This window comes from Armigeres subalbatus, chromosome 3 (assembly GCF_024139115.2).
Source record: "Armigeres subalbatus isolate Guangzhou_Male chromosome 3, GZ_Asu_2, whole genome shotgun sequence".
In the NCBI taxonomy this organism is placed as follows: Eukaryota; Metazoa; Arthropoda; class Insecta; order Diptera; family Culicidae; genus Armigeres; species Armigeres subalbatus.
The window spans coordinates 375153315-375176281 of record NC_085141.1 but is presented as its reverse complement, the minus strand read 5'-3'; the positions used below and the strand labels follow the sequence as shown (position 1 = coordinate 375176281).

Sequence of the window (22967 nt, the reverse complement as noted above, 5' to 3'; positions counted from 1 at the left end):
TACACGAATTACCTTTTTTTCAAATACTTCCTCCGGCAAACGGAGTAGAATCGCGCAATCGTCAGGCGGACTGACGGAAAATAAGCTGTATCTGGAAGACACCAAAAGATTCCTTTTACATCACTTCACTTTTTATAAAACCACTGTTCTCAATTTTCTACCTTCGACAGACTTTGAAGGTGCACACGTTTTACTTTGAAAGTATTATTCACCAAAACTCGGAACTGAAAAACCGCGATACTTCTACTCCTCTAGTGCGAGCGAAAATGAACGAGCTTGAGGGTTTTTTTTCCTTAAGGAACCTTGAAGGACAATTGTTTATTATTTCCAGATTTTCAAATGGCGATAGCAGTTTGGCGCCTTCCTAGATTTAAGCAAATGGTTGAAAACGAGATCTATACTTTCAGGAGCCATTGCTGCACTCACTGAAGCAGTATACCACTTTGTTTAGCCGAGACGCAAACCGTACGAAACATTTCACCTCCCAAGACAGTCAAGTAGTCAGGCAAAGACGGGTTGTATTTTGGTCTCGCTTTGGACTTTGAATCGTCAAGCCGACTTAACGAATTCTAGCATTATTTTGCTAAAGAAGATAAAAATGATTCAAATGAAATAAAATATGTACAGAAAAGAACAAACATAATTAATTAACAATAATTAAGCTTTAATTCAATCTACATATTATTTAGTTTAATTTAATTACAATAACAAAAACTAATTTCAAAATTTATTTACAATTGATTTTGCTTAAAAAGATAAATACGTCTAAAGCTTTTGAATTTCTTTTAAATTTATTTAAAAATATCCGTCCAACGTTACTTCTTCTTTTCATTTTTCCATCTTCCTTCTTCCGTCCAATCTCTTTCTTCTTCCTTTTTCCTCCATCATTTTCCCACCTTCCTTCGTCAATCTACATTTCTCCTTCTTTCTTTTATCTTCATCCATCTTGATTCTTTCTTCTTCCTACTATCTTATTACTCGCTTCTCACTTCTCACCTATCACATCTCACATCTCTCCAATCACTTCACACTACTCATATCTCACTTGTTACATCTCACTTCTTACTTCTTCGAAAATTTCATTTCTCAATTCTCACTACTCACTTATACTTACTACTCACTAATCACTTCTCACTTTAAACATTTCACTTCATACTCTTAATAAGGAAACATATTTCAACTAATCGGCCTAGACTGCGTGAATATTGAATGTTCAAAGAAGGATATGATGAAAGGGAGGTTGGTGTGATATTTTTAAGGCAATGACACTCAAATGCGATTTGTTTTCGAAAAATATCAAGTTTATTGAGTATAATTTGAAATCGTTAATGATAATGAGCAAAAAATATATTTCTGCCACTCTCGTATTTTATAATAAAAACAAAAAATAACAATTCCATGAGTGAAACGAAATAGAAAAAGTAAAGCTAAATTGCACCAACCCACACTATCCAGATAGATGCATCTATTTATGATTAAGATAGAGATATTCGTCCATCCTATCCCGAAGTTCTTCAAACTCCTCCATCAGTTTGGCCTGTAAAAGTAGAAAGAAAAAAAATGAAAGAAATTAGATCAGTTTCAACTGCGATGAATAAACCCTCGAAATGGCTTGATATTCAAAGTTATACGAAAAGTGTGAAAATTATTAAGCTCTTTAGTGGAAAGTCTTCACCTGTCATAAGACGAGTTTTCGTACTATTGCATTTAACTCCACTACGCTGTATTCTTTACAGATACATATTTCAACTGCAAGACCGTCTTCAGTGTCTCTGTACTTGATTCGATTCAAGTTTAAATTAAGTGATCAATCGACCTTAAATTAACGCCGAGAGAGAAATAGTTATTTAGGTTAAAAAATGTGTATACAAAATAAAGCATCTTTTCTCGTATTAATAATGTGAAAATAATGCTTACTGATGCTACAATCGTTGTTGCCGATCTTGCCCCAGTTACCCCTATATCTACGTTTGATATCATTTTCTCGAGCATTTTCTTTCCCTTCAATGTTGCGGCATCAGTCAGAGTTTGTGGTGATTGATATTTACTAAATGTTCAACTCGGTCAAACAGCCTACACAAAATTCGGCCGACCTACCCGCATTGAATATTTTCGAGAACAATCACAGTTTACAAACACAAAAGTGAGATTACTCTGGAAACATTTATACCATTTGGAAGGTTTTAAGAAACTCTTTCCAGCGTACCACGTTTTTGGAAACCAGATAAATATTGATATGACTTTAAATGGCATAACAAAAATTTACTCACTAACTTAAAACAGCTCACGAAACAGCAAAAATACATAAAATTATATCCGTAGGGTAAGACGGTATAATGTGCCCTAACTGGCCAAACGCCCCACTTTGATTTCTAGAAAACTATAACTAACTAAGGGTCAAAATCAGTTGGTACCTATAAATGTTTGTAAAATCATCATCCTATGTGAATATGGGAGTATTTTTGTATTACGTAATAAAAATAATAGAAAAATACAAAAAGTTGTTACGGTTGGTTTTATTTGGTTCGCATAGTTGTAAATATTCGATCAAATCTGTTTCATTTGTGTTACGTTTAGTCTTGATTTAGCATTAAGAATAAGCATATTGTCAAGTCAACCATCGCAAAACACACACGAAAGAAAAAAACTCACGCCGCACGCATGCAGCGACAAACATCCGCAGAAATGTATCAGGCGGAATGCATTCATGGGTTACTGCAGTATTTTCGAACATCGAATGGAAGGAGGTGGAAACAGTGTAGCAACCTTTGCTTTCTTAGACGATGGGTCGCAACTAACTCTAATTGAAGAAGGGCTCGTGCGTCAGCTGGGCGTAGAAGGTATGGAGTCACCATTGTGTCTCAAGTGGACGGGGAATATGGCGCGGACTGAGAATGGTTCTCAAACAGTAAGTTTATCAATAGTTGCGGAAAATCAACGTCACTTCCCGTTGGCCGAGGTACGTACGGTGAAAGCGCTCAGTCTCCCCTGTCAAAGCCTAAATGCTAGTCGGCTGGCTAACAAGTATACGCATTTGCGCCGAATTCCAGTAAGCAGCTATTCTGAAGCGGTACCGCGATTGCTGGTAGGAGTTGATAACCTTCGATTGACTGTCCCATTGAAAACCAAAGAAGGTCGAGTGAACGAACCCATAGCGGTGAAAACACGTTTAGGATGGTGCATCTACGGCGGACGAGCCCGGTCAACAGAAGCATCACTGAACTACCATTCCTGCGAGTGTTCATCGGATCATAAGATACACGATTTGGTGAAAAGCTTTTTCGATGCAGAAACTGTTGGTACGTCGACCGGGTCATCTTTAATGTCGGAGGACGACAGAAGAGCTAGCAATTTGCTAGAAACCACGGCAAGAAAGATTGGCTCCAGATTCGAGATCGGGCTCCTGTGGCGGTTCGATAAGTTTAAGTTACCTGACAGCTACGGAATGGCCATGAAACGTTTGGAATGCCTGGAACGACGCATGGCTAGACAACCAGACTTAAAATCCAATGTAGTGAAGCAAATCGATGAATACTTATTGAAAGGCTACATTAATCGTATTACCCAAGAAGAATTGGAGCAAGCTGACGCCGAACGGGTGTGGTATTTGCCTTTGGGTGTAGTGCTTAATCCCAAAAAACCGAATAAAATCCGTATGATATGGGATGCAGCTGCCAAATCACACGGAGTATCGCTAAACGATATGCTCTTAAAAGGCCCTGACCAGTTAACTTCGTTACCTGGGGTGTTGTTCCGATTCCGGCAATTCGCTGTAGCCGTTTCTGCGGATATTGCTGAAATGTTCCATCAGATCATAATTAGAGCGGAAGATCGTCATGCCCAGCGGTTTCTCTGGAGAAACAACTCTACTGCTGTCCCAGAAGTCTTTCTGATGAACGTAGCGACCTTCGGTTCGACATGTTCACCGGCCTCAGCACAATTCATTAAAAATAAAAATGCCATGGAATTTGCCCAGGAGTATCCGCGCGGTTCAAAGCATAATAAAAACCATTATGTTGACGACCTGTTGGAAAGTTTCGAAGATGCTGAAGAAGCTGCTAAAGTTATGCAAGAAGTACAGATGATTCATGCCAACGGTGGGTTCAATATCCGTAAGTTCCAGTCCAACAGTCGCCTAGTAATGGACAGTGTGGGAGAAGATAGAGCTTCCGATGTACGTAGCCTTGACTTGCCACAAAGCGACAATTCCGAACGAGTCCTGGGACTAATATGGAACTCATTTGAAGATCTACTTGGATTCTCAACGAAAATGAGCGACGACATTCAAAGAGTAATATCAACAAAAACTCCACCAACTAAACGACAAGTTCTCAAGTGCCTTATGAGCTTCTACGATCCCCTAGGACTGTTGGCGATATTCACAGTGCAGGGTAAGATTATACTTCAAAGCATCTGGCGCAGCGGTATCCAATGGGACCACCAGATCAACGCAAACCTCCAACCTCGCTGGCAAGCATGGGTAGAATTGCTGAAAATAATACAACAGTTACGTATAACACGATGCTACTTCCTGCGAGCTACATCCCAACATTACTACCGTGTGCAGCTTCATATATTTGTCGACGCAAGCGAAGAGGCGTATGCAGCGGTCGCCTATTTTAGAATAGTGAATCAACGAAAGCAAGTGGATTGTTCCCTTGTGGCTGCCAAAACTAAGGTAGCTCCTATCAAACCAATATCTGTCCCTCGTCTGGAGCTTCAAGCAGCCGTGTTAGGTGTGCGCCTGATGCAAATGGTCGCTGATGGTCATTCCATACAGATAGATCGAAGAGTGTTTTGGTCAGACTCCAGTACGGTGCTAGCCTGGATTAACTCCGATAACCGAAGGTACAAACAGTTTGTAGCGGTGCGTGTCGGCGAGATTTTGACTGAAACGAATGCTGGGGAATGGAGATATGTACCATCAAAGAAGAACATAGCTGATGCTGCTACTAAGTGGGGCAACGGACCTGATTTCGGCCCGAACAGTGCCTGGTTTAATGGCCCAGCGTTTCTGCGAAATAGTGAGGAAGAATGGCCAATAGTTCCATGCTTAAAAGAAGATAACTCAGAAGTTCGTGCTGTTTATATTCATCAGGAGCAGTCCATGCCGAAGCTAGTGCTCAACTTGGAGAGGTTCTCTAACTGGAATCGGCTACTACGGACTACAGCCCACTTATATAGATTTCTAAATCGGACTCGCAAAAGAGATATTGCAAAACCATACCTGTCTCAAGAGGAATTAGTAGAAGCTTGGCAATATTTGATCAAAGCCACACAATGGGAGGTTTACCCAGACGAGCTTGCAGTCTTAACGCACAAGTTGCACCAGCCCAGCGACGTGCTCAGTGCCGTGGACAAATCCAGCAGCCTGTATCAATTATCACCAATGGTTGATGAACTGGGAATCCTTCGAGTTGACAGCAGAATACAAGCGGCGGAACATGTAAGCAACAACACAAGAATACCTATTATTCTACCCAGAGAACATAAACTGACCCATCTGATCATCGACTCCATCCATCGAAAGTTTCACCATGGAAGTCCGGAAACAGTCGTCAACGAAATAAGGCAACAATACCATATCTCAAATCTACGTACTGTTGTCAGAATAATTGTCAGGAAATGCCAATTTTGCAAAGTTAAGCGAGCACAGCCGCGAATACCCCGAATGGCTCCATTACCTTACGCTCGTCTAGCTTCATTCACAAGACCATTCAGCTACGTAGGGTTGGACTTGTTTGGTCCACTTTTCGTCAAAGTAGGCAGAAGCAATGTCAAAAGGTGGATTGCCTTATTCACCTGCTTGACAGTTCGGGCCGTGCATGTGGAAGTAGTGTACAGTTTGTCAACTGAGTCCTGCGTTATGAGCGTTCGCCGATTCGTTAGCCGTAGAGGTGCGCCTATAGAAATACATTCGGATAACGGAACGAATTTCCGAGGAGCCGACAGATTGTTGAAAGAACAAATTCAGAACATCAGTGAAGCTATGGCCGAGACATTCACCAACGCAACAACCAAGTGGGTATTTATTCTCCCAGTGCCCCACACATGGGCGGATCGTGGGAGCGAATGGTCCGTTCCGTTAAATCGGCCATGAAAGCAGCTAACGGGGACGGAGATTGGACGACGAAGGTCTGCTAACGCTAGCGCAAGAAGCTGAAAGTATGGTAAATTCGAGACCATTAACTTACCTTCCTCTAGACTCTGAGGAGGCAGAGGCTCTTACGCCGAATCATTTTATACTAGGCAGTTCAAGCGGTGTACGACAACCAGCGGCGCGCCCAGCGAATGAAGCTGCCGCTTTACGGAGTACCTGGGGACAGATACAGTTTCAAATGGACGTTTTCTGGAGACGATGGACACGTGAGTATCTGCCCACACTTACTCGGCGAAGTAAATGGTTCGGGGAGGTAAAACCGATTTCTGTTGGGGACGTAGTCTTTATCGTAGAAGAAGCGAGAAGGAACGGTTGGACAAGAGGTCGTATTTGTAAAGTTTTTAAAGGGCAGGATGGCCGTATTCGGCAAGCGTTGGTTCAAACTAATGGGGGTATTATTCGTAGACCAGTCTCAAGGTTAGCTATATTGGATGTGGCGCCGGTTAGTAAAACTGGACCCGGATCATCCGCAGACCAGTGTTACGGGGAGGAGGATGTGCATGCTGGCAGCCCTGCTTCGCCAGATCTACCACAGCGCCAGGCGAACAACCCCTGACAACCGGTGATTACGGAAACCGTCCACGTCGAATGACGTCTCCAATTCCATCTTTCATGTCATTTCGTCATTTCGTGCCAATGAGCTGCGAGAAAAGTCGCGCCATTGCAGTGGTAAAATTATCAATTTCAAAATTTATTATATATATAAAACTCCTTGCTACTTATAGAAATAGAATTCGATTATGCCTATGAACTAAATTTGTTGCTACTAAAATTCACAATTGTTCCTACTTAAAATTATTGGAAGACCGATTTTGTAAGTGCAAATAAAAACTAAAAATGTAAACATGAAACATACTAAAAATAAAATATTTCTAGCTTGAAGCTTGACACACCATAACCTCATTTGTGCACGCTGTTAAGAATCGGTTGGAATCCGAAAGAAATTCGATAATAGGAACAATTAAGCACATTTCAAACTAAAACGATAAAAAGCACCTTATTGCAATTTTTCGCAAAACAAAATAGTGATGAATAGAAAGCTATTGCTTCAAGCTTTGTAATGAGCACAGAATCATTACGGGCACTCATCGGCGCTCATACTTCCGAAGCACTTCAATGAAAAAATGTGAGTATTCGAATTAAATTTGTATATGAAATTAACTTAAGTTGAATTATGTTTGACATAGGCATACTATTTAAGACCCGTATAATGCAGTCTTGAAATAATATTGGGGTTTACGATGTAATTGAAGCCTTAGATGCTGATCTAAACGCTTTGTCAAACAGCTTTTTAATTAGAAATCCACACTCATGTTCAATTAAAATGATGTAACAAAGTCAAAACTCAACAGAACTTCTTCAGATTTTGAATTTGAACCACATAAGTATTCTGTAAAATGAGAAAAATATAATTCCGACCGAAATACGAATTTCGATTTTTGGGGTTTTGGCTGCCTTCGAACCATTGTGCAGTGTAGGCAGGACAATATGCCTCTTATCAACTGGACACAAGCGGGCGAGCCTGCAACGGTTGCTTCCAAATGATATGGAAACTAGTGAAATGTAATTTAAACCTGCTTAAATGGACTTATGTTGGTTTGTTAATGTCAGACATCTAAGGATTTGTAACCTTTTATTATTGGATTGATAAAATACTTATCAGTTAGCTGTCAAAGCCCATACTATAAACATCTCTCTTGTGTAGTAGCGCGCTTTGTTATTCATTTATATTCTATTCCTTGGCCCCGTTATTTTGTCATCCTGGGAAATCTTCCCATGGTAAGCCCACGACCGGCACTGGTGAGGATGCTGGGCGGGTGGGAAAAGTTAATATTATTATTCACAAGAATTAAGAGAAAAATAAATTGCGCATAACCTCATCACAACAAATCGACACAATGTTGGGAAATTCGTTAGTGTCGTACCTGAACTAACCCCGGAAATATCGACCTGGGGATTCTACAATCTCAGCCCGTGCCACCTACATGTAACCCATCATCTTCTACCCACCAACCGGTGTTTAATGTACCGACCAGTAACTCGTTTCAATCGTTGTCTGACGTCTGAGTCTTTGGACAATATGGACACAGCTGCAAACGATGTGTCATCCGGGGCACCATAAATCACTGTGCTAATTCTAGGAAAATACGTTGCCCACCGATATTCGTTTACGATAAAACGGTTACAGAGCTGAATCAACTGGTGGTCGCAGCAAACATTAGACAAGAAGATTACCTTCTCCGAATTTGAAAAGATAGTACACAAATCACCATCAAAACAAAACCTCACTTTGTGGCAGCAGTGGAACAGTTACGCTCCAGCAACGTACAATTTTACACTCGCAGAACGAGTGACGAACTGACCGACAAAATCGTTCTTTCTGGTCTTCCGAGATATGACATCGAAGAACTAGTTGCTGATCGGCTTAACAACATTGTCCCATCTGACGTTAAGCTGCTTTCTGCATCGAGATCTGGCGATATCCAAAAGGGTCCGTAAAGCTCCAAATGCTCCAGAAAACGAAATCATTATTCAATGTGATCGTGTACTGGCGTTTCTATACTAGGAAAAAGATCGACGCTGTACAGTGCTTCAGATGTCAACAATATGGACATGGTATGCGAAACTGCAACAACCTGCAAGCAAAATGTGTCAAGTGCGGATAACTCCACCTAACGAAAGAATGCCAAATCCCTGCAGAAGCAGACGATGAATCAGAGACGAAAGACAAAATTAAAAAATCTGAAGAAGCTTTAGGAGGGAAAAATCGAACTACTGTGGGCCGAAAGACCAGAATTGTACAATCCCAAAACGATAGGTTGCCGCCTCAGCAACACAATGTGCAACAATTGCCTAGTGAAACCGTTTCACGTATCCACTCCTACGCAAGTGTGACTGCTAATAGTTAACCCACGGTAACAGGGAAGAAACATGTGGAGCATGATCTTTTCTCTGTGGAGGAGTTTGTGATGCTTGCACGTGAGCTCTTTACAAGGCTGTCAAATTGCCAAACGAAAGCAGCACAATTTTTAGTTCTCTCCAAACTTGCACTGAAACATATCTACAATATCTAATCATAATACAATCAAAGTCCTGAATAGGAACAGTCGTTCCTTTAATAACAAAATTACAGATTTTTCCATTTCGTTGAATCTCACGATATCGACGTTGCAGTAGTAACCGAAACTTGGTTACGTAGTCGAAACTCCATGTACCACCCAAGCTACACGGCAATTCGCATGGATCGCCTAAGCACGAATGTAGACCGTGGTGGAGGAGTGCTATCATTAAGAGAACTCTCTACAGTCAACTGGATCTCTCGACTACGACTATTGAGACCATAGGAATCACAATCAACACCGCCGTGTCGCCACTGAACATTGTGGCAGCCTACTGTGTGGCAGTGAAACAGCACTTGCCGTTTACTATACAAAGCAAATATTCAAATGCTTCTAAACCATCAAAGTAGACCTAACGTGAACCACAACCGATGGTCGCATTATTATTAATCAAAGCAATCTGGCTATACTTCGACAGACATGCAGTGAACCATCAAATGGCATAAGGTGCCCAAAGTGGCTCCCGCTTGCCTACAGTCGGATTAAACTCCACATTTGGCGATCCTGCTGGATGTTTAGAACATTGTAAAAAAAAAACTAGAATCAAGCAAGCGGGAGCACACATTGGAAAGTTAAGTTGTTTGTTAAGCTAGTGAGAGTGATGTGATCCATAAAAAAATTAAGTTTGTGACAACAATTAAATGGATACATTTGGACTACAGGTGAGTGCATTTGAAATAAATAAATAAATAAGTAATATACGTTGACCTAAAAAAAAAAACTGATCAGTTTGATAGCCGTTCAGGCTGTTATCCGATGAAAGAGTAATATCAAATATACTATATTAACAATATGATTCACTCTCACGAAATTTTGGCGACACCACATGTGGCGCCAACTCGCGTCCGAAAGGATCGATACACACGTAAATCGAACTACCCAAAATATGACGATCGTTTTACACACACTTCAAAATGTCATCATGAAAAAAAATAGGGATGCTTGATGTTTTTTTTGCAAACTTAATCGATTATGTTTAATCGAATGCAAACGGAAAATTAAATGTTGTAGCAGAAGTGTGGTAGGCATATTTTTGTGGAAATGTATAATAAATTTGATAAAGCTCGTTGAACTGTATCCGGCGGGACCATGCCGGTGCACCATATCGAAATTGACGCACGCTGAAGCAGTTGGAGAGCTATACGAGGTTGCAGTGGAAATTTACATTCTTCTCGCATTGTACCTACTCGCTCTCTGTTTCGCACACCATGTTGCTGTTTGTTCATTTGACTACAACACAGAGGCGTCATGATTCTTTGGGAAATTTGACATTAAAGAAGTCAATGAATTGTCTGAGACAAACAGCAAGTTGTCTGTGTCGGAGCTTCCCTCAGAGGTATATAAAACTAAAACACTTCTCAATCCTACAGTCTGCATGGCTTATTATACGTATCTAAAATTGGTTGAGATATCCTTTGTCACTATTTAATCCGGATTTTATTGTTTTTTTAATCTGGTTGAAAGTAAATTTAACAAGATACGTTAAAGAATAGCTTAAATATAACATTTGGAATGCATTTAAATTTATATAGAATGAATAATTCCTCCAGCTAAGATTTGACAGTTGGGTGAAAACCTTATTGAGAATTTTGCGTAAAACGGGTGTTTGCGCTCGCACCAACGAACGGCGTCATCGAGCTGCAGCGCGCGCAGAAAGGAAACAATATTGCTTTGTAGCCATTCATCCCATCATCCCTGCTTCGATAGACAGCTACGCGCGCCAAATGAGCGCGCGCCCGAATTTAATTGTTAATTGTCTGTGCTGTTTTAATTGTTCTATTGCCTATAAAAGGCAAATCTTGTCCGTACTTTTTATATAGTGTTTATCGTTCCCCTCCGAGTAGGCACGCTGCCTCTCGGTGGCAATAAATTAGATTCAAATTTAAAAGTGAAAAAGTGTCGTTTATTCGTCGTCGTCGATCCAACCATCTCCACACAACGTAGGGCCCAATCTCTGGCCGCAAACAACGGGTTTGTAGAACTAACGAGGGTGGATTAAAATACAAGATAGAAATAGGAAAGATCACATTTTCTGTTTACCCGCTTTTTACAATAAGCTCAAAAGAACCCACTTCTTCTTCTTCTTATTGGCATTACATCCCCACACTGGGACAGAGCCGCCTCGCAGCTTAGTGTTCATTAAGCACTTCCACAGTTATTAACTGCGAGGTTTCTAAGCCAGGTTACCATTTGTGCATTCGTATATCATGAGGCTAACACGATGATACTTTTATGCCCAGGGAAGTCGAGAAAATTTCCAATCCGAAAATTTCCTGGACCGGCACCAGAATCGAACCCAGCCACCCTCAGCATGGTCTTTGCTTTGTAGCCGCGCGTCTTACCGCACGGCTAAGCCCCCAATAAGCTCAAAAGAACCCACTCTAGATCGAAAATACTTAAAGTACTTCTGGGAGAATTTGTCAATGAAGATAATAGATTCTAATATACACCATTGTGGGATACCACACTTTTATTAGTAGTCAAATAACGTAAAAACACTGGTTTGGACTATGCTTTTGCTAATATTTATACCATTTGATTATGTGTATTTATTCTGGTTCACCTGAGAATTCCACAACAGTATGTTCTTTAATTAATATTGTAATAACTGATAATAGTTTTAAAAATTAAACCCAACTTAACTGTTATACGTTTTATTTATTTACTACGTTTATGTAATATGTTCGAACAATATTTTGTTATGGTCCGCCACATTGACTTTATATAGTAATTTAATTAAAATATTATCAATTCATATTGAATTGGTGGAAAGAATCTCCACTTCATTATGTCATATGACTTGAAATGTTTCGTACAGAACCATGTCAATCAGAGTAATTCCTTTACACTTCCAAGATCCTGTCTTCAAATATTAATTCTACCATCTATGCACAGAGAGAGCATGACCGCTTGCTACAAAAAAATAACATAGAGGGAATATAATCCCTGGGAGAACGATATAGCAAAGTGCTTGACAGTCGAGTCTTACTGGATTTCTATCAGAAAAACTTATCTTACAATAATTAGTATACTGAAATCTTCATTATATTGTTTGAAAAGATTTCTTTTGACAGTCCAAAATGAATTGAATATCATGTTGCAAACGGCCTCTTCAATACGAAATACCAATTATCATATAATTTATGGCGTAATCTAAAATTTCTAATGGTAATTATAGTAAATATTGATTTGAGTTAGCTTTAATTGAAATGTGTAAATATTGTAAATAATTTTAGACGGCAAAACATAAAATATGTAGGGGAACGGTTCGCCACTTCATCTCATAGCTCCTATTTCCATCTTATCAAAAACAAAGCAATGGAAAGGTATTTGATTTGTTTATTATTTTTGAGATTTTTTCAGCAGTGAGCACGCATGTTGACAAAAAGAAGCGACGAATTTGGTGCCGTATTTCTTTGTTTAGCGATGAGATGGATATATGTACAGTGAGATAGAGATCGGAACAGTTCCCTTATTTATTTTTCGGTCACGCATCTAAAAACAGCTAAAAACCAAATGTATTTGTTTGACGCATAAAGTTTACTGCACATTTTTGCCATTCTTCCATGTGCTTATTTTACGCTTGACTACAAATGACATGCTCTGTCATGCCTTCATCACTTGTCTAATGCAAATGTCAATATCAATATCGCTTCACGGTTTATCGAACTATGCAATGTGGCACGGCAAGAATGATCATGTTGAGTAAATTCTAGAAGGAATTGGACATGTACAAGTATAATATTGGTACAGATTTGTCATATTTAAAGTCCATTTTTCGTCATTGCAAAAAAAGCGTGTGCAACTCGTTGCAAAACTCGATTTTTTCAGCACTCGTAGTATTTATCCAACTCGGCAAGCTTCGTTCGATAAACGTACGACTGAAAAAATCATCTTTTTGCAACTTGTTGCACAAACTACTATTTTGATAACTTTTTGTACGTTTATAACGAGTTGTACGAGTTGATATCGAGTTATACGTTTATCCAACCAGGCTTGTCGAGTTAGATAAATACTACGAGTGCTGAAAAAATCTAGTTTTGAAACGAGTTGCTCACACTTTTTTTCAATGATGGAAAATGGGCTTTAAATATGATAAATCTGTAACTGTAACTGATTTACTTCAAATGATCATTCTTACCAATAAATCATGTTGCTGCAAAGAACCGTCATATTCCATGTTATCGTACCACAATGTGTAGCTCGACAAGCCATGAGGCGATAGATGAACTTACCTTTTGGAAAATTCTGATGTCATGGCCATCATTACCCAAGCTGATTCAGCATAATGTAGTTATGTAACTACTGATCTGATGTTGGTTTTTATTATAGCATCCAAATGAGTGCTATAATGGATTTTATGTCACTCATTTGAGTTTAAAGACAAATATGTACATATTTATGTTTAGATTTTCAATTCTGAAATAAAAACCGGTGAAGAATTTTGTGTTATGTTTTTAACTAGCAGACCTGACGAACTTCGTTTCGCCTAAATTTGATTGATTCTCTGATTTGATCTCGAGTTATGAAGAAATCTGAGTTCCATTTGTATGAGAGCTCCCCTTTTCCAAAGCGGGAGGGTCTCAAACCATTTTAAGAACCTTCCCGGCCGTAAAAACCTTTTGTATACAAATTTTCACGCTAATCGGTTCAGTAGTTTTCGAGTCTATAAGGTTCAGACAGACAGAAATTCATTTTTATGTATATAGATTTTCGATAAAGTAAAAGAAAAACAATCTAATTTAGATCAGTCATGAAAGCAATAAAACAGTCACGTAATCTTCATGTGACACACTAGTGCTAGCCGATTGAGTGAAATTGAGTGCTTCGATCTTTGAATCACTTAATTGGTACGTGAATAGTGCTGTGAAAAAAACCAGTTGTTCTTCACGTAGATATGATGGGAAGATTATTTTGGGTATAGCTAACACCGTCCTGTGAAACCACATTTTTAAACCACAAGTTCCGACAGTTTGATAACCCGCTTGTTATGCTCGCCATACAAATTGCTAGCTTCCCGCGCATATACATATACACCCAGATGCTAGCAGCTGTGGGTAGAAAACCAGCGCAGCAAGCATTTCCACGTCGGAGCGACTTCTACTATTACTATACGAAGCAAAATTTGTTTTCTCTATATTATCGTAAAGCTTTATTAAAGGTTCTCCCAAACACACGCGATGCGACAATCGCGACGCGATTCTGTCGCTTGACGACAGCGATTTTGTCGCCGTTGGTATGGAAGCGTTAATATAACATTGCCTGCAGTGACCCAATGATAGAATCGCGGCGACTAGTTGTCACCGTCGCGGCGATGTAATCGCTCAGGTCTGGGGGAGCCTTAAGGTGAGTTACGGCGGCGTCCAAAATGGCAGCCACAATGGCCGTGCTATCTCTCACCTCGCGTTTTTGCTCGCACAAATGTGAATATTTAGGCGGTTAGCACATCTGGAAACCATTTTTTCATGTATGCTGCAAGTGAGCAAAAGTGAAAAACTACTTTTGCTTTTGTCTGTCGTTTACTTTTCAAGTTATGTGCCCTCAAAAGTGCTATGTAGATTTGAAATTGGGCTCCAACGCGATTCACCTTAAAACGAGGAAAATCGATCATTTGATGATCGATTTATTCAAAAAGTATGGGCATCCCTATACCTTCGAATGCCATCTTTTCAGCTGCATGACTGTCGCCATCGTCGGATTTGCTAGAATAAACAAGAAGAAAACATGTTTAGATTCCTCTTTGCTCGCTAGATGATGTTGTTATCACCGGCAAATGGTTCGCTATTTCGTTGTATGGAAAAGCTCGAAGTGAACCATATTGTTAATATAATATATTTGGTAATATGTACAGTTTAACATTTTCTCTGATTCATTTCTGCATCTTATTCGCGTGATTGTGCTTCGGGTTCTTATTTTGACTGAGCATCTCGATGTGTCGAGAGGGGCATGTATAGAAAACTATGAATTCTTCGACTAAATCCTCAAAATTGCGCTTCAAGATTTATCTAAAAAAATTGGTCCCAAGCACACGTGTAAAGCGTCTCATGGTCAACAAATGAAACTTTTCTGATAGTGCTATCAGTCTTGATACCAGAATTAATAAAATGCGTTGGCTAATTCAACTTAGACATGCTTAGCAGTGTTCAGTAAGAATAATTATTGCAAAATTTTAGAATGAGCGTGAGTGGTGCTTGGTGCGACTTAGTGTTGGTAATTTTCGTAAAGAGCGCGAGTGGTGCTCGCATATAGTGCTCAGTGCGACTTAGTGTTGCTAATCTTCGTAAAGAGCGCGAGTGGTGCTCGCATAAAGTGCGCAGTACGAGTTATTGTTGCAAATTTTCGAATGAGCGCGAGTGGTGCTCGTCTATAGTGCTCAGTGCGACTTAGTGTTGCTAATTTTCGTAAAGAGCGTGAGTGGTGCTCGCATTAAGTGCTCAGTACGAGTTATTGTTGTAATTTTTGAATGAGCGCGAGTGGTGCTCGCATACGGTGCTCACTGCGACTTAGTGTCGCTAATCTTCGGAAGGGGCGCGAGTGGTGCTCGCATAAAGTGCTCAGTACGAGTTATTGTTGTAAATTTTTAATGAGCGCGAGTGGTGCTCAGTGCGACTTAGTGTTGCTAATCTTCGTAAAGAGCGCGAGTGGTGCTCGCATAAAGTGCTCAGTACGAGTTATTGTCACAAATTTTGAATGAGCGCGAGTGGTGCTCGCATATAGTGCTCAGTGTGACTTAGTGTTGCTAATCTTCGTAAAGAGCGCGAGTGGTGCTCGCATTAAGTGCCCAGTACGAGTTATTGTTGTAATTTTTTTTAATGAGCGCGAGTGGTACTCGCATATGGTGCTCAGTACGACTTAGTGTTGCTAATCTTCGTAAAGAGCGCGAGTGGTGCTCACATTAAGTGCTCAGTACGAGTTATTGCTGTAATTTTTTAATGAGCGCGAGTGATGCTCGCATATGGTGCTCAGTGCGACTTAGTGTTGCTAATCTTCGTAAAAAGCGCGAGTGGTGCTCGCATAAAGTCCTCAGTACAATTTATTGTTACAAATTTTTGAATGAGCACGAGTGGTGCTCGCAGATAGTGCTCAGTGCGACTTAGTGTTCCTAATCTTCGTAAAGAGCGCGAGTGGATCTCGCATAAAGTGCTCAGTACGATTTATTGTTGCAAATTTTTGAATGAGCGTGAGTGGTGCTCGCAGATAGAGCTCAGTGCGACTTAGTGTTGCTAATCTTCGTAAAGAGCGCGAGTGGTGCTCGCATAAAGTGCTCAGTACGAGTTATTGTTGCAAAATTTTGAATGAGCACGAGTGGTGCTCGCATATGGTGCTCAGTGTGACTTAGTGTTGCTGATTTTTGTAAAGAGCGCGAGTGGTGCTCGCATAAAGTGCTCAGTACGATTTATTGTTGCAAATTTTTGAATGAGCGCGAGTGGTGCTCGCAGATAGAGCTCAGTGCGACTTATCGTAGCTAATCTTCGTAAAAAGCGCGAGTGGTGCTCGCATAAAGTGCCAGTACGAGTTATTGTTGTAATTTTTTTAATGAGCGCGAGTGGTGCTCGCATAATGTGCTCAGTACGAGTTATTGTTGCAAATTTTAGAATGAGCGCGAGTGGTGCTCGCAGATAGTGCTGAATGCGGCTTAGTGTTGTTTATGTTCGTAAAGAGCGCGAGTGGTGCTCCCATAAAATGCTCAGTACGAGTTGTTGTTGCATAAAAGTGAAACTTAGGGTTGATAATTTTCGAAAAAAAAGTGCTTGCTTCGAACTAGTGTTGTAAATTTTTGAATGAGCGTAACAAAAAATGCCAATCGAGGCCCTTGAAAAACAGTAGTTATTTACTATAATTGCAATATGTACAATACCAAGTGACATGTGGTGTCGCTAAGCGCTTCAATCAATATCATTGTACATATACAGCAGTATGATGCTCGAAGGTGCAATGTGCCTATTCCAAACTTCTGGAAGAAAACAGTATTGATGCAAATTGTAATAAACAGGGTAAGTTGAGAATAGAGATGCAAGGAAAGGATGCAAGGAGATCTCAATCACGATTCAGTAGCTAATTGGTAAGTGTTTAAAATATAATCATTGTAAAAAAAATATTTCGAAAGTCCTTCCAAATCATATTTTGATTATTATGTGAGTTAAGTTCTGAGGTTGATAATTTGACAAGCTGTATTCAACTTAGTCTCTACAGTTAGAGTATGGTGTGGTGTCAAATAAAATTAATGGACAAATGTTTTGGTATCTTATAGGCGTAGTAGAGCATTATAAAACAGCAAAGTTTTCAAGAAAAAACTAAAAGGTGCAGCCCAATCGGGTTGTACGCAAAGGTGATGTAGAACTACGTGGCAGTTTTCGTGATTGTCTGCTGAGATTGAGTGAGCATTACGAACCCTGGTGATGTATTTAATTTTTAGACCAAAATTTGAAAAGGATGATAAAAATAAAATTTTCAAATAATCGATGATGAACAATACTCTCAAGCGATCACATATCCAAATTATCAATTGATAAAAACTCGCTAGAGAGTAAAAGTCGTTCGATAATTGTATCTCGATTCGAAGCATTGCATTGGTAAATGCTACTTTTGAACTTATTTTCCTAATGCTAAAAGATCACTAAGTTGAAAAGCAGGCCAAGTTGCAGTTGGAATGTAGTGCCATGTAAGAAGAAGCTTGCGATGCACTTACGAGATTGACTGATTCACCAAAACCGATTGCTAAACTGTTAGCAAGTGTTCAGTAGTAGATAATCATACATAAATATTGTAACACACTGGAGTCAGCTTTTACGCGGAGGATATGGGCCGCGTAAACTAAAACAATGTAATAAACCGCATAAATTCCAAAATATGTCTAAATGAACCGCGTTTATCCCGAAATTCTAGTGAAAAAAATGCGTAAAAAGCGATTCGTGTAAAAATAAACCGCGTGAAAAACGACTTCAGTGTACATCGGGAATAAAGCGTTGACTCTTCCTTGATCGAATGATCCAAGAAAATTTTAAATCTATTGAGAAACGGCTGAGATATTAACGATCAAAGTCTATCATATTTTCGTGACGTTTTTCGATTTTTTGCAATCGTAAAGTGTACCCCAATATAGAAAAGACAGACGTAGTTCTACGTTAAAAATAAAAAAGAACGAACGAAAATCCTGAGAAGTGGGGAAATGTGTGGCAGTGAAACAGCACTTGCCGTTTACTATACAAAGCAAATATTCAAATGCTTCTAAACCATCAAAGTAGGCCTAATGTGAACCACAACTGATGGTCGCATTATTATTAATTAAAGCAATCTGGTTATATTTCGTCAGACATGGAGTGAACCATCAAATGGCATAAGGTGCCCAAAGTGGCTCCTGCTTGCCTACAGTCGGATTAAACTCCACACCTGCTATCCCGGATCGAATAAAATGCAGCACCAGCCCCTTTGTTTAGGCGCGACATACGAATGTTAACATCTTGGGATGTACCGTTCTTCATTGTTGGAGATTTCAACGCTCGGCACATGATGTGGAATTGTGCCAGTGCAAATAAAGCGGATAGAATTCTCTTCCAGGAGTACGTGTCATCAGTTTCTATATCAACTATCCAGAGTCTTCAACACGCCACCCACCAGGGAGAGGAAGGTCATCAACACTAGATCTCACCCTGTCGAACAATCTAATCCAAATGTCAGTCCCGATTGCTCATACTGAACTATCGTCGGATCATCTTTCAGTTACCTTCAACATAACCATTGACACTCCAATGGTGCCTCCAGGTCGCAGTTCTCGGTGCTACAACCAAGCAAATTGGAGTCTTTTCTCCAGGACGATCAACGAGAATATCGACCTTAATTCTATGCTTATTAACAACCTAGATACCCACGACAAAATAGACGAAGCCATCAATCTGTTTTAAAATAACCTCCTGCGTACTCAAGACGCAAGCGTATCGGAAATAACAATCGTTCCTCGGAAAACTTTTCTTCCCGAATCAATAAAGCTGCTGATCCATCTGAGAAACGAAAGACGACGTCAGTACTTACGCACACGAGACCCGATGCTAGGGACAATTGTGTCTCAGCTCAATAACACCATTTGTACTAAATGCGCAGAGTATCGATTCAAAAATTTTGGAGACATGCTGCGAACGTTGGACAACGGTTGCCAAAAATTCTGGAAGCTGAGCAAAAATCTCCGGAATAACGTGAAGCACAGCCCTCCCTTGAAAGTTGATGGCAGCCTGCTAGTAACATCTGCACAGAAAGCTGAAGCATCAGCTGCTACCTTCGTCGCAGCACACAACAATTCACTGAATGGTGATTCCGCGATGATGACAGTAGAAGTGAATGAAACAATTGTAAGAATTGTTAAACCAAAAGAAGTTAAATCCATAATTAGTGCCATGAAAACAAAAAAAGCTCCCGGTCTCGATAGAATCAGGAACGTACTACTAAAACATCTACCTAGAAAAGGGCTTATATTATTAACAAAGATCCTCAGCGCGTGTCTCAAGTTATGCTACTTTCCAGTAAAATGGAAACATGCATCTGTTATTGCATGCATCAAAAGCAAACAAAGTCATCACTTTACCAAGAAACTCTTGCCCAATCAGCTTATTGAGTAGTCTTAGCAAAATCTCGGAAAGGGTTGTCTTATCCAGATTGAACCGTCATCTGGAAACCGATGTAAATGTTCCACACGAACAATTCAGATTCAGAAAAGGACACTCTACTGCTCCTACTGCTCATCAACAAGTCCAAATCAAAAAAGAAATCCAACAAAATCTTTCTGCTGGTAGGTCAACCAATGGTGCTTTTGGATGTGGAGAAAGCCTACGATTCAGTCTGGCAGCAGGCAGTTGTGTACAGAACATCTGCAGTTGTGGTCAATGGCTCGCGATCTACTATACACCGGATTCCATTTGGTTTTCCACAAGGTTCCGTTTTAAGTCCTACCTTGTACAAAATATTCACACCTGATATTTTAAAAGTAGTAGTAGTAGTAGTGTGTGCATTTTTCCCAGATGACACAGCATAACTAGCTTCGGATAAAGATCCCGAAATAATCGTGACCAAGCTACAGAATTAACAAAACTGCCTTGAAGAGTTTCATCGCAAGTGGAGGATTAAGATCAACGCCACCAAATCCCAAACTGTCTTTTTTACCAAAAAAAGAACAACGCGGAATCTTCCGAGTACCACCATATCTACAAATGGTTTATCATCACCCTGGATGAATGAGGCCAATTACCTAGGAATTGTATACGATTCCAAACTCACCTTCAGCAAACACATAGATTATGCTACCAAAAAACTGGATAAAGCAACTCTATCTCTGTTCTCGCTCATCAATCGTCGTTCCAATTATTATTATTTATTCAGACTAAGGCCGAAGTGGCCTGTGCGGTATATAAGAGCCTTCTCCATTCGGCTCGGTCCATGGCTACACGTCGCCAACCACGCAGTCTACGGAGGGTCCGCAAGTCATCTTCCACCTGATCGATCCACCTTGCCCGCTGCGCACCTCGCCTTCTTGTGCCCGTCGGATCGTTGTCGAGAACCATTTTCACCGGAGCCGGTAGAATTATGTCCTGCGCGCGTTCTCCCAGGTCCATCACCATACCGCCATCTTCGTCTGCCACATCGCCATTCAGGTGCTCTTCGTAGTGCTGCCGCCACCTTTGGATCACCTCACGCTCGTTCGTAAGAAGGTTCCCGTTTATGTCCTTACACATATCAGGCTGTGGCACGTGGCCCTTACGTGAACGGTTTAACTTCTCATAGAACTTTCGTGTGTTATTAGCGCGGTACAGTTGCTCCGTTTCTTCACGGTCTCGATCTTCCTGCTGGCGCTTTTTCCTCCGGAAAATCGAGTTTTGTCTGTTCCGCGCCTGTTTATATCGTGCCTCGTTCGCCCTCGTGCGGTGTTGCAGCAATCCCGCCCATGCTGCATTCTTCTCTTCCACTAACTGCTCACATTCGCCGTCATACCAGTCGTTTCTCTGATCCGGGGGCACCGTGCCTAGTGCAGCGGTTGCGGTGCTACCAATGGCGGATCGAATATCTCTCCAGCCATCTTCAAGAGACGCTGCGCCTAGCTGTTCTTCCGTTGGAAGTGCCACTTCCAGCTGCTGCGCGTATTCTTGGGCTAGTCTACCGTCTTGTAGTCGCCCAATGTTAAGCCGCGGCGTCCGACTTCGACGCGTGTTGTACACCGTCGAGAGTTTTTGAGCGCAGGCATACTGCAACGAGGTAGTGGTCGGATTCAATATTCGCACTGCGGTAAGTGCGGACATTCGTGATGTCGGAGAAGAATTTACCGTCGATTAGAACGTGATCGATTTGGTTTTCCGTTTCTTGGTTAGGTGATCTCCATGTGGCCTTGTGGATATTTTTGCGGGGAAAGAAGGTGCTTCGGACTACCATTCCGCGGGAAGCTGCGAAGTTTATGCATCGTTGGCCGTTGTCATTCGATACGGTGTGCAGACTATCCGATCCGATGACCGGTCTATACATTTCCTCCCTTCCTACCTGTGCGTTCATGTCACCGATGACGATTTTAACGTCCCGCAGTGGGCATCCATCGTATGTCTGCTCCAGCTGTGCGTAGAACGCTTCTTTCTCGTCGTCGGGTCTCCCTTCGTGTGGGCAGTGCACGTTGATGATGCTATAGTTGAAGAAACGGCCTTTAATCCTCAGCTTGCACATCCTTGCGTTGATTGGCTGCCACCCAATCACGCGTTGGCGCATCTTACCCAGCACTATGAAGCCGGTTCCCAGCTCGTTGGTGGTGCCACAGCTTTGGTAGAAGGTAGCCGCTCGATGCCCGCTTTTCCACACTTTCTGTCCTGTCCAGCAAATCTCCTGCAGCGCCACGACGTCGAAGTTGCGGGGATGTAATTCATCGTAGATCATCCTGTCGCAACCTGCGAAACCTAGCGACTTGCAATTCCATGTTCCAAGCTTCCAATCGTGATCCTGTATTCGTCGCCTAGGTCTTTGCCGATTATATCGAGTCGCATTATCTCTTATATTGTTCGTAATGATTGGTTTTCTAGGCGGCTTATTGGGCCTGCGCAAACCTCCTGTCTCGTCGGAGGGCCGTCGTGTCAGGGCTGTTTAGCGTCCCACCTAACACCAGGACTTGGGCTTGTGCGCTTTGAGCGGCACACGGTCGCTTTGGTGGGAGCCTACTTGCGGATACATGCAGCTTTTTATAGAGGTTTAACAGGGCCCTGTCAAACCCCACCACATCCCAGGCAAGCCCCACAACTCGCAGATGGCCTGGGGAAGGATCGTCAAGCCCTTGGACATAGTCCCTGCTGCCCGTAATCGTCGTTCCAAGCTGAGCTCAAAAACAAAATACTTATTTTCAAATGTATACTTCGACCCTTTATGATTTATGGCTCACCTGTATGGGGTGATTGTGCAAAGTTCCATCGGAAACGCCTTCAGGTGAAACAAAAATAGTTCTCGGGTACTTATTCAAAAGGACGTATGTGATTTTGTAAACAAAGATTGAAATGTCGATTTGTCCAATCTGATAGCACTCCCACGCAAACCATCACCACATACAGGTAGGGGAAGGCTTCAGCTACCTGTTGGTGGTGTTGGTTTGCGTGGGAGTGCCATCAGTTTGGACATGTCGACGTTTAAATATTTGTTTACAAAATCACATACGTCCTTTTGAATAAGTACCAGAG

General features: G+C 41.1%; 1 protein-coding gene across 1 annotated transcript in view; it reads right to left on the bottom strand.

Annotated features, from left to right (window-relative positions):
- Positions 1-1422: 1422 nt before the first annotated feature.
- The window catches only part of LOC134226540 (helicase POLQ-like), a 54944-nt gene continuing 33399 nt past the window's right edge, over positions 1423-22967 (bottom strand). Inside the window, exon 7 of the mRNA XM_062707377.1 lies at positions 1423-1537. Within this exon, the coding sequence (XP_062563361.1) occupies positions 1466-1537 (72 nt within the window). The 3' untranslated portion in view covers positions 1423-1465. The remainder of the gene's footprint in view (positions 1538-22967) is intronic.